Source organism: Geotrypetes seraphini, chromosome 1 (assembly GCF_902459505.1).
Source record: "Geotrypetes seraphini chromosome 1, aGeoSer1.1, whole genome shotgun sequence".
Classification (NCBI taxonomy): Eukaryota; Metazoa; Chordata; class Amphibia; order Gymnophiona; family Dermophiidae; genus Geotrypetes; species Geotrypetes seraphini.
In genome coordinates this window covers 158097330-158109592 of record NC_047084.1, presented here as the reverse complement: position 1 = coordinate 158109592, position 12263 = coordinate 158097330, and the positions used below count along the sequence as shown (strand labels likewise).

General features: G+C 39.0%; 1 protein-coding gene across 3 annotated transcripts in view; it reads right to left on the bottom strand.

Moving 5' to 3' along the window:
• The window catches only part of DCLK2 (doublecortin like kinase 2), a 330587-nt gene that overhangs the window by 74620 nt on the left and 243704 nt on the right, over nt 1-12263 (bottom strand). For all 3 annotated transcript variants that reach the window (XR_004539097.1, XM_033940515.1, XM_033940524.1), the window contains one exon: nt 3290-3436. Coding sequence is in view for 2 of the 3 variants with exons in the window: in XM_033940515.1 (XP_033796406.1) it covers nt 3290-3436 (147 nt within the window). In the remaining variant the exon portion in view is untranslated. The remainder of the gene's footprint in view (nt 1-3289; nt 3437-12263) is intronic.

Below are 12263 nucleotides of genomic sequence, written 5' to 3'. Positions count from 1 at the left end.
GTCTCTTTCGATTATGCCCCTCCACAGCTATTTTCAAGGTAGGACTTATTTTCGGGGAAACACGGTAGGAATCAAAGGCAGAAACGCTCCATTCAAAATTTTGAACACTATGGTAGCACACTTGAACTGAATTCCAAGGTGAACTTGCAACCAATGAAGACCAAAAATAACATAGACCATATAAAAGTCAAAATATCAAATATTGCATATAAAAGCAATACATTGTGTAACTACCAGTTTGGTACTTTGCTATATTCACAAAGACTTTAACATAGATTGATGTGTTTTATGGACATTTATAATAAACTAGTCTTTAAGCCCTTTACATTAACGGGTGCTAGAGATGTCTGTCTGTCTGGGTTTTTTTCTTTGTCTCTCTCTTCCTTCCCTTGTTCCCATTATAAAATAGGTGTCAACATACGTTGACACTATGGTCACCTTCAAAGTACTCCCCTTAGGAAGCTATGCACAGATTCTATACTGCTTATCCTAGGAATAAGCAGTGGATTTTCCCCAAGCCATCTCAATAATTAGCCTATGGATTTCTCATTTAGGAAATTATCCAAACCTTTTTTAAATTCACCAAATTCTCCAACAACAAATTCCAGAGTTTAATTGCACGTTGTGTGAAAAAAATATTTTCTCCGGTTTGTTTTAAATCTACTACTTAGTAGCTTCATCGCATTGCATGTCCCCTAGTCCAGCAATAATTCTCAAGCATTTACTCCAACTCAATGGCTGGTGATATATGCCTCATAATTTAGGTACCTATTTCACCTATTAGAATACAACAGGGTTCGTTGCTCAGAGACATTACTCAAATAATACCAGATTAGCTTTACATATGTTAAATTTAGCAAAAACAATGGACGATCCACTAGAAGCACAGAAGGCCTTTGATTGGGTGGAATGGACTTTCATGTATCAAGCAACAGACTGGTTTGGTATAGGATCTGGATTTATTCAAATGATTCAAACCTTGTATAGTTCCCCTTATGCCAGGCTATATATTAATGATACATTTTCTCACCGTTTTTGTCTGGGGAGAGGAGTTAGACAAGGATGTCCCTTATCTCCTTTGCTTTTTGATATTGTTCTGGAACCCTTGTTGTTAGCTATACAGCAGGCAGAGGAGATACAGGGGATTCCTTATGCAGGTCAGAAATATGCAGATGATATCTTGCTTCATTTGAAAAATCCTGAATCCATTATGCCGCATTTACTGGAATTGATTGATAGGTTTGGTAAATTCTCTGGATACAAAATTAATTGGAGTAAATCGGAAGTTCTTCTGTTAAATGTGCATTGTACATAAGGATTATTTCATTTATTCCCTTTCCTTTGGAAGGAAAAGGGTATAAAATATTTGGGTATTATGATTCAGAGAACTTTGGAAGACACAATGACAGTAAATGAAAAATCTTTATTGCTCAAAGTCAAAGAAATGTGTGAGCATTGGAATCCATTATATCAGAGAAAACAAAATTTTTCATAGCAGCGCCATACCCACTCGACACTAAAGCACCAATGTGCATCAACAACCTTAGTTATCCAATTCAACCCACAATGAAGATATTGGGTGTAACACTGGACCAGAACCTGACCATGAAAGACCATGAAAGATCAGAAAAATCTCACACACCCTCTGGAAACTTCGGTCCATCAGAGCTTACTTCGATGCCTCATCATTTCGAATTCTAGTACAATCCCTTATTCTGAGTCAACTCGATTATTGTAACATCGCCTACTTGGCACTCCCCCAGAAGAATATGCGGCGATTGCAACTAGTACAAAATACAGCGGTTAGACTACTTTGTGGACTGAAGAAGTTTGATCATGTGACACCTTCTTATCGACTTTTTACACTGGCTACTGATGGAGGCACGTGTGAAATTCAAGTTTGGTTGTTTTTGCTTCAAGGTACTCTATGGCTTAGCCCCTAAATACATAAGTCCTTTTCTCTTTCTCAACCAACAGACACAAGCGAAGCTCACACCTGAACTTTGTTTCTCCACCGGTTAGAGGTTGTAAATTTAAAAGCCATCATCAACATCTTCTCGCACATCAAGCAGCACTATGGGATAAAGACCTTGAACAATTGCTTGTGCCTACTACCTATGGAGAATTCAGAAAACGCCTGAAAACACATCTATTCCTGAAATACTTAGGAAACCAACCTATTCAATCTTAGTCCTTAACAACCAAGCGCAAGAACCACCTGTCGCTAAATCTGTACTTTGTTTATTCATTCAATCTGTAACATTTCTAATCATTGTAAACCGCATAGAACTTCATGGTCCTGCGGTATATAAACTGTTATTATTATTATTCAGCTATTTTGAACTGCAGTAATTCAACTTGGCTTTTTTTCGTTTCCACCAAAATAAATTCACACTTGGGATTATTTTGAATAATAAGCTTCCACCAATTTAAATAAACCAGAAGCTTGATTTTTCAATTTACATTCATTAATATATAAAATTTCCTATGCAACTGTAAGAAACTGGATTTCATCAAGAAAATTCCGACAGTATTTGACAAATCTATGTCCTGATGATCGGCATTTGAAGGTTATCTGAGAAGAGGAATGGACATCGATGGAACAAAATTAAAGTGTTATTTGCATTTTTAAGAGATCAAAATTGGTAATCTCAGGATTTGAATTCATGATTTAGAAATGTAATGCAATGTGTTTATAGGAAGTTATGTGTGTATGTATACAGGAGAATTTATATATTAATGAATGTAAGTTGAAAAATCAAGCTTCAAGTACAGCTCCCCCTCTCGATTCGCGGTTTCCCCACTCACGAATTCGGTTATTTGCGAATTTCTTTGCCCCTTGTTTTTTTAATGGAGAAACGCTGACCCAGACATCCCACAGACCTTACCTGGTGGTCCAGCGGTGATGCGGGGCAGAACAGGAGCAATCTTCCTATGCTCCTGCCCTGTGCAGAGACGTCATTAAAATGGCTGCCGTGAGTTCCTGTTGAAGTCTCGAGACCACAACGGAAACTCACGGCAGCCATTTTGATGACGGCTCTGCACAGGGCAGGAGCATAGGAAGATCGCTCCTGCCCCACGTCACCGATAGACCATCAGGTGAGGTCGAGGACGCAGGAGGGAGGCGGGGGTAGGTCAGAGTCGGCCCAAAAAATTATTCGTGATTTTTCCCTATTCGCGGGCTGGCTCTGCCCCTAACCCCCGCGAATATTGAGGGTCTGCTGTAATTTATTTTATTTTCTTTCATTTCCAACTAAAGATGCGATTAAAAAAAATGTCAAGGACATACCAGGAGATTCTCGGGTTTGATGTCTCTGTGCACAATGCTGAGGCTGTGAAGGTACCCGAGTGCGCTGGCCAGATTGTACACCATTGCGCCGGCGTCTCTCTCTGTGTATTTTGTTGAGGAGGTGATGGCATCAAAAAGATCGCCCCCCTAAAGCAAGAGATCACAGATTAGAGAAATTAGTTTGACCTTACAATTTTACAGCACGTAGTCTGGTAAAGACTTGCACGATAGGTACTGGGATGCTAAACCACGGGCAAACTCAATCTTAAAGCTACTGCTGTCACTAGACAAACAAACCACAAAAACCAGGGAAACCAAACCCACGTAAAACAGAGCAAAAAAAGAAAAACATGTGGGGAGCAGACATCAACATTGGAATCAACAAATTTATTAATGTAAGCTTAATTAAAAACTGAACACATATATAAATACATAAATATAAAGTCCTTAGTTTTTAGTGACCCAACACGGTCCATATTTCGGCCTCCAGTTGGAGACCTGCCTCAGGCGTGATGGGTGGCGCTGTGGTGCCTAAAATTCAAACTTTTAACTTGTGCACTCAGGGAAAAGTAAGTAAGCAGTCAAGTGGACACATGGATGGAGGGGTAAAGACTAAGTACTAGAGAAAGTCCCGGGGGGGGGGGGGCTACATCTAGGGTCATTGGGGGTTACCACTGATCCCCAGGCTTTGCAAGAAGAATACATATCTATAGAGTTCAAGTCCCAGGAACAGGGAGAGGTCAAAAGAGTGAACAATGCAAAACTATGCATATGTTGTGCTGAAAAATAAAATCATCTATGGAGACAATTGGGGGTCTCAGTTGGGTAAGTTTTGGTTGGGCAAAAAGCTCAAAGAAAAGAGTATCAGTATATTTTTGTTTCGATTATGGTATAACTCCAACAGCCCATAAAAGTACCCATAGATTTTGCATATAGATGGCCAATTTTGTTAATAACGCCACTATGCTCATCAATATCTTTTCAGTTCTCAATCCTATTGTGTCTGGAGAGGTAGCCTAATGGCTAGAGCCAGAGTCAACAAACTTTTTGAAGCAAGGAGCCATTTTATCCTAAAATGTTTGATCCAAGATTTACAAAGACCCGCAATGGGTAGAGAAGGGGGTTTGAGATACAATTTTTTAATGCGATATGGGTATATATGCATTTAGCACAGAAACAAAACTTCAAGTACTTGCAGAAAACAAAGAAAAACAATTTAATGAGACTTTTGACACTGTATTTCTTCACAGAGTTGTTTCATGCCCATTTCTCCCTCTCTCCCCACGTACCATCTCTCTCTCCCCTCAACCCCTATGTGTATGCCTCCCTCTCTTCCCATGGATCATCTCCATCTCTCCTTCTTCTTCACCCTTACGTCTATTTCTCCCTTTCTCACCACTCTCATCCCTCCTGCAACATATTTCCTTCCTCCCACCCCCTCATAAATATTATGCTCTTATCTTGCTTCAACGGATCAGCGGCGATTCCTACAGCGGCCTGCTGCTAACCCAAAAGCCTCTCCTCTGTTGTGTCCCACCCGGGCAGAAACAGGAAGTTCTGACAGAGGGTGGGACTTGGTAGAGGAGAAGCTTCCGAGTTAGCGGCAGGCAGCTGTAAGAACCACTGCTACTAACCCATTGAAGCAAGAGAAGAGTTGTTTGTGGCTTATGAGTCGCAGGTTGCCAAACCCTGGGTTACAGCATGGGCTGAAAACCAAGGAACGCAAGGTTCACAAGAACATAAGTATTGCCGCTGCTGGGTCAGACCAGTGGTCCATCGTGCTCAGCAGTCCGCTCAAGCGGTGACCCTTAGGTCAAAGACCAGTGCCCTAACTGAGTCTAGCCTTACCTGCGTACATTCTGGTTTAGCAAGAACTTGTCTAACTTTGTCTTGAATCCCTGGAGAGTGTTTTTTCCCCTATAACAGCCTCAGCATGGCTCCTTGTGACCTTGGGCAAGTCATACAACCCTCCACTGCCTCTTATACAAACTTATAAGCCTTCCAAGGACAGGAGAATACTTGGATGTAACTCACTTTTGAGCTACAGCTAAAGGTGTGGACTCGTAAATTCAGATCCCTTCCTGGCAGAACACTAAAGATGATTCACTTCAAGATTTTCTTCAGCTACTCCAGTTTCAATAATAACTAGCAAAACTGTTATTTAGCATCTCCCATTACCAAACATTACACATGCAGAGGTGAAGCATCGACAGCAGATGTAGTGTCAACACAAAATGTGCCATTTTCTCAACCTTTCTAATCATTGTGAATAATCTGAAATGTTATGACAAGCAGCACAGAGTGGGCATGTGAAAACCACTTCAGATCCACTTTATCAACACAATAGTTCACAGCAACTAGCGAACCTCCAGCCAGTCAGGTTTCAGGATATCTACAAATGAATATGCATGACAAAAAAATTTGAATGCAGTGGAGGCAGCACATGCAAATCTATTTCTTGAATACTTATTGTGGATATTTTTTTGTAAGCGATTTTACTGAAGGGAAGTCGGGTGAGATTTACCTCTTTGCGGATGATACCAAAATCTGCAATAGAGTAGACACTCATGATGGTATGGAAAACATGAGGAAGGACCAAGGGAAGTCTGAGGAATGGTCTGAAATTTGGCAGCTAAGATTTAATGCTAAAAAATACAAAGTTATGCATTTGGGCTACAGAAACCTGAGGAAATGGTACAGCTTGTGCATGACAAAGGAGCAGGACTTGGGTGTGATGGTATGTGATGATCTTCAGGTAGCCAAACAGGTTGAAAAGGCAACTGCAAAAGCTAGAAGGATGCTAGGGTGCATAGGGAGAGGTTTGGCCAGTAGGAAAAAGGAGGTATTGATGCCCCTGTACAAGACTCTGGAAAGATCCCATTTAGAACACTGTGTACAATTCTGGAGGCCGCACCTTCAAAAAGATATAAACAGGATGGAATCAGTCCAGAAGAAGGCTACTAAAATGATCAGTGGTCTTCATCATAAGGCATATGGAGACAGAATTAAAGATCTTAATATGTATACTTTGGAGAAAAGGCGGGAGAGGGGAGAAATGATAGAGATGTTTAAATACCTACGTGATGTAAATGCGCACGAGGCAAGTCTCTTTCATTTGTATGGAAACTCTGGAATGAGAGGGCATAGGATGAAGTTAAGAGGCGAGAGACTCAAGAGTAATCTAAGGAAATACTTTTTTTTACGGAAAGGGTGGTAGATGCATGGAATAGTCTCCCAGTGGAGGTGGTGGACTGTGTCTGATTTCAAGAAAGCATGGGCAGGCATGTGAGATATGTCAGGGAGAGGAGGAGAGAGTGGATGCTGCGGACTGGATGGGCCATTTGGCCTTTATCTGCCATCATATTTCTATGTTTCTATCCTTTCAATCTGACTAGCTGGGGCTCCCCCAGGACATGCCTTATACAACACACACACAAAAAAAGAAAGAACGGACTAAAATATATAATCAGTTAATCATGGCAGACCAGAATGCAATCAGTTTGGATTACCGATTTCTCACATTTCTCTAAATCATCTTGTAGATATGAATTAACACATCACCTTCCCAACAGCAGGAGCAACTCGCAAGTCTGGAATATGCCCTGCCAAATACGATGGACCAAGAAGGAACTGCTGGAACCCAAGCACGTCATAGCACCAACATACATTTCCATATCCATATCATCCAAATGGTCTGCATGAAGAGTAAGAATCACAGTGGTGCCAAAATTAAAACCAGCCAACACGAAGCATTCCATAAAGACAAAAGGATCAACAATTGAACATATAAGAATGACCAAACCCTCACACCAGATTCAGACTGTGCTATAACCTCAAAATGTCCCAAAGTAGCTTTTTTAAAAAACCAATACTCTGACCAAGTTTCTACTGAGCCTTAGCCTCTGACGCTTCTCTCATTCAACAAAATTAAGATTCCACAAAGCAAGAGATGTCAGCAGAAATATCATTAATAAGCTCAAAAATAGTATTTCATACAGATCTCACTAATTTTAATGAACAGAAACATAGAAATAGACAGCAGCCGAGATGTAGTGTTAAGAATTAAATTTTTGATTTTAGATATATTAAGATCTTGAGCGAGGACCGTATCCTTGTGTATTAAAATCCCCAAGTATTTCACAGCTTCATTAGACCATGTGAATGGAAAGTTAGCCAAATCTGATTGAAGAATGTTATTATTCAGAGGAAAGATTTCTGATTTCTCCCAATTGACAGAATATCCGGAAAATCAGGAGTATTGTTTGATGATATGTATAAGATGAGGAAGAGAAGATTGAGGGTTCCTAAGAAAAATTAAGACATCATCAGCATAGGCTGCTAATTTAAAGTTTCGATCAGAGGAGGGAATACCGTTAATTAAGGGGTTTTGTCAAATAGCAGAGAGAAGAGGCTCCAACACTAAATTGAACAGTAGTGGTGAGAGAGGACATCCCTGTCTAGTGCCTCTGTGAAGGGGAAATTTATTGGATAGAGAATTGTTAATTAGAATACGAGCGGTGGGACAGTGATATAATGTTTCTATCCATTTCGTGAAAAATGAGCCAAAGTTATACCATTTCAAGACACAGAAAAGAAAAGGCCACTCCACTCGATCAAAGGCTTTTTCAGCGTCTATAGCTAGGCCTATTATTGGGTCTGTCAAAGTTTTAGCGTGAGCATTAATATGGTGAAAGAGGCGCAGGTTATCTCCTATATATCTTTGTTTGATAAACCCTGTTTGATCCTTATGTATAAGATGTGGAATCACTTTGGTAAGTCTTAATGCAAGTAATTTTGCCATTATTTTGAAATCTAAATTAAGGAGAGAGATAGGACGGAAGTTTTTGACCAAAGTGGCGTCTCTGTCAGGCTTAGGAATTACTACAATGGTGGCTTCAGTGAAATTAAATTGTTTATCTGGAGTGGAATGGAGGAAATCATAGTATGTAAGGAGATGAGGAGCTAAAATGTTTCGGAATTGTTTAAAAAATTCGTTAGTGAAACCGTCCGGACCAGGAGCTTTCCCAGTCGGTAGGGAAGATATGGCAGCTTCTATTTCTGTTATGGTTATCGGAGAATCTAGTTCCAATTTAAGAGAGTCCGATATGGTCGGATGAGATAAGGAGGAAAGAAAGGAGTCTATATTTGATTCAGAAGCCGCAAATTCAGATTGGTATAATGAAGCATAAAAATTTTCAAATTGAGAAGAAATTAAAGATCTGGTTTTGACTAATTGTCCTAATGAATTTTGGATAGATGTGATATGTAATCTTTTGGATTTAATTTTAAGGTATCTGGCCAAGGGGCGACCCATAAGATTATCTCCCATATAATGGCCAGATTTGGAGATGAAGATATCCCATCTGGCTGTGCATGAAACTAAGGTATTATATTCATATTTAAGTTTTTGGATATTTTGGAGAATGTTTGGGTCATGTAAGTGATTAGACATATGTTGTATTTCTAATGTTTTAATAGAGTTTTCTAATTCTTTTTCCTTTATCATGGACTTTATTTGTCTTGGTGGGGTAGGATAGCATCCATCAAAATGACCCTAGCACCTCAAATTAATTACATTCTCTCTATGCTTCCTCTTTTATGCCAGAAATCATTTTTCCATTGGCTAAATAGGAAGCTATCTGAATTTATATGGAACAAGAAAAAACCTCGAATTGCTCTAGCCAAGCTGAAGGCCTCTAAAATTAACGGTGGTCTTAACTTCCCGGATTTCTATCATTATTATATTGCTTCATTAGCTAAATATGGAGCCTAGTGGGTTAATGACTCCTTTTCTCAAGACCCTCCTACTTGGTTTGAAATGGAGTGTTTTCTATGCAAACCTCTACACATCTCCTGCTTACTAACGATATCAATACCTAGACATTTGAGAAAGTATTCTCTGTTGAATTCAACGCAGCATGCTCTCCATCATTTAGATAATATAGCTGAGATCTCAATTAGTGTAAGCCCACTCATGTCTTTTTGGAATAATCCCAAAATCCAAAACCATGGCAAATCCCTTTCATGGAAATGGTGGCAGCGAGCAGGTATATGGTTTGCTCATCAATTGTCTACTCTCACTATGTCAATTCCTTTTGATACTCTGCTCCAAATACCTGTTGCCTTCCTCTGCCTATTCACAGTGGATCTCACTTATTGAAGTGCTGTCTTCTGTGCATATACGGTATGACTTCATGTCTTCCAAAAACACTATCTACCATTGGTCTTTATGGTCTCTATCAAAAGGAAAAGCTATATCTTTTTTCTATAATATTCTGAGAGATCATTTATTCACTTTTTCATATCAATCTATGAAACACTGGGATAATATACTCCGCTATCTGACATTGATTGGGAACTCTTTTGGTCTTCAACAAACCGCCCACTTCTATCTTCTAGAGTTTCACAATCAATGTTCTTTATTATGTGGAATGCAATATGGACCCCATTTCACATGTGGAAAGCCAACTTAAAACTTGACTCTATTTGCTGGAACTGCTTGAAAGAAGAGGGAACTCTTGATCATATGTTTTTTCATTGTACTTTAGTCCGATCTTTTTGGACCCAAATTTGGAATACCATACAATCTATCACTAACTGCTCAGAAGAAATTTCTATGGACATTATAATCCTTCGATCTCAACATCCCTGCTTCCCGCAATCAAAATGTCCTCCTAATGTGCATGATTGTGACTGCTCTCATGCACATTCTGAAAAATTGGAAATCATTTTCGTTATTAGATTATATGTTTTGGTGGAACTCACTATGTATGTATCATAGACTTGAATCATATGCATATGAGAGTAAAATCACACTCCGAATCTCCATGAATTTAAAAAGCAAGAAATCACCCTGGTCATTTTTAGATTCATATGTACGCTCTGCTTTGTAGACACTCCTGTCTTCCCTTCCTTTTCTCCACCTTTCCTCTTTCTTTCCTTTCTCTTTTTATTTTTACTCTGTCTTCTTTCATCTTTTTCTCATACAGTCTTCACAAACAACTCCGTTACTCTGAGCTTTTCTTAATACTGTGGTCCTTTATAATTAATTTTATATTTATAGATCATATATATATACAAAACGTTATCTTATTCTTATGTATTTGACTTGCTCCTTGTATTTTTCAAAATACTCAATAAAAATTTATTTAATTTAAAAAGAAAAAAAAAAGAAATAGACGGCAGATAAGGGCCACGGCCCATCTAGTCTGCCCACCCTAATGTCCCTCCCCTACCTTCACCCTGTGAATAGATCCCCAGGTATTGCCACAAGTTTGACCCTTTAACTATGAGAATAAGCCAGTAATCTTCACCGAGACTCCCAACTGTCACCTACATTCAGAACACCTGCAATGCCCTGGTACAAAGATTCAAACAAACCTACTTGTATTCAAAATTAACAATTCACCAATTATACACAATACATGGAAAAGAAAGGCTGCTCTAAACTCCAACTATAAACTCATAAGAATTGCCATACTGGGACAGACCAAAGGTCCATCAAACCCAGAATCCTTTTTCCAACAGTGACCAGCCCAGGTCCCAGGTACCTAGCTAGATCCCAAGTAATAAAACAGATTTTAAGCTGTTTATCCTAGGAATAAGCAGTGGATTTCCCCAAGCCATCTCAATAATGGCCTATGGACTTCTCCTTTAAGGAAATTATCCAAGCCTTTCTTAAACCCCGCTAAGCTAACTGATTTCACCACATTCTCCAGCAACAAATTCCAGAGTTTAATTACATGTTGTGTGAAGAAATATTTTCTCCAGTTCATTTTAAATTTACTACTTAGTAGCTTCATCACATGCCTCCTAGTCCTTTTTTTTGTTTAAATCTTTATTGATTTTCAAACTTTGATAGTGCAATACAATTGTTAAATCATAAAATACTGCATAGAACGCACTAATAACTATACAATTATTACATTAAACAGTCATTTACTCCCATCCTCATCTTAATTATTAATACAATAAACCATATGATGTGATTTCAATATTATAATTAATTGGCATTGTCATATTAATATAGGGACTTTGGATCATCTGTTATATTTTTGTTTCTAGAAGTCAATCTGGGGACAAATTAATCTCATTCTTGAAGCTTCTATTCCTTTATTCTATGAAGCTGTAATTTGTGGTACGTTACTACATGTTAAACCTACTTTAGATAAGTATAAAAGTCGCCTTTTCCTGATCATGACAGGAATAGCTGTTCAACTGATCACACATAATTGGAAGAACCATGACAGGATTAATTACACTTTTTGGTGGGTAAATGTGTGTACCACATATAAGTATGAAAGAATGATGGCGGAATGTTTGGGGACTAGTAAGTCCTTTAATGATGTATGGAGTCCATTGACTACTTTTGTTGCATTACAGTAAGGGTCATGTTTCTTCCCTTTTCATTATATTTCTTTACACATCCAGGGAGGATGGGTGGGTGGGGGGGGGGGGGGGGGGAGGGAAATGTACTTTGAGGAGTTACATGCTTCCTAGTCCTAGTATTTTTGGAAAGTGTGAACAAGCAATTCACATCTACTCTTTCCATGCCACTCAGTATTTTATAGACCTCTGTCATATTACCCCTGATCTGTCTCTTCTCAGCCTATTTCTCAAAAACTTCATACCCCCAAGAAAAATACATCTACCTCAAAATATTCTGATACCTACTCAACCCCCCCCAACAAATACACAATGAGCAAATGCCTCTCAGATCTCCAACCACACACCAATTCCAACTACAGCCATCACACTCTGGGTCCATGAAGGAATATACAAAGGGTGATGTAACTGAGTGGGCGGGGCCAACAAATGGAGCAGAGAGTACAGCACAGAGATCAGGGGAGCCAGATAACTTGGTACAGTCCTTAGACTACCAAAGAAAGTTGCAGCTTTTCACATGGGCTTTTATGGAATACCACTATTAGTTCATTCTTTCAATCTTGATTTATCTCAGTGACTCTCAAACTTT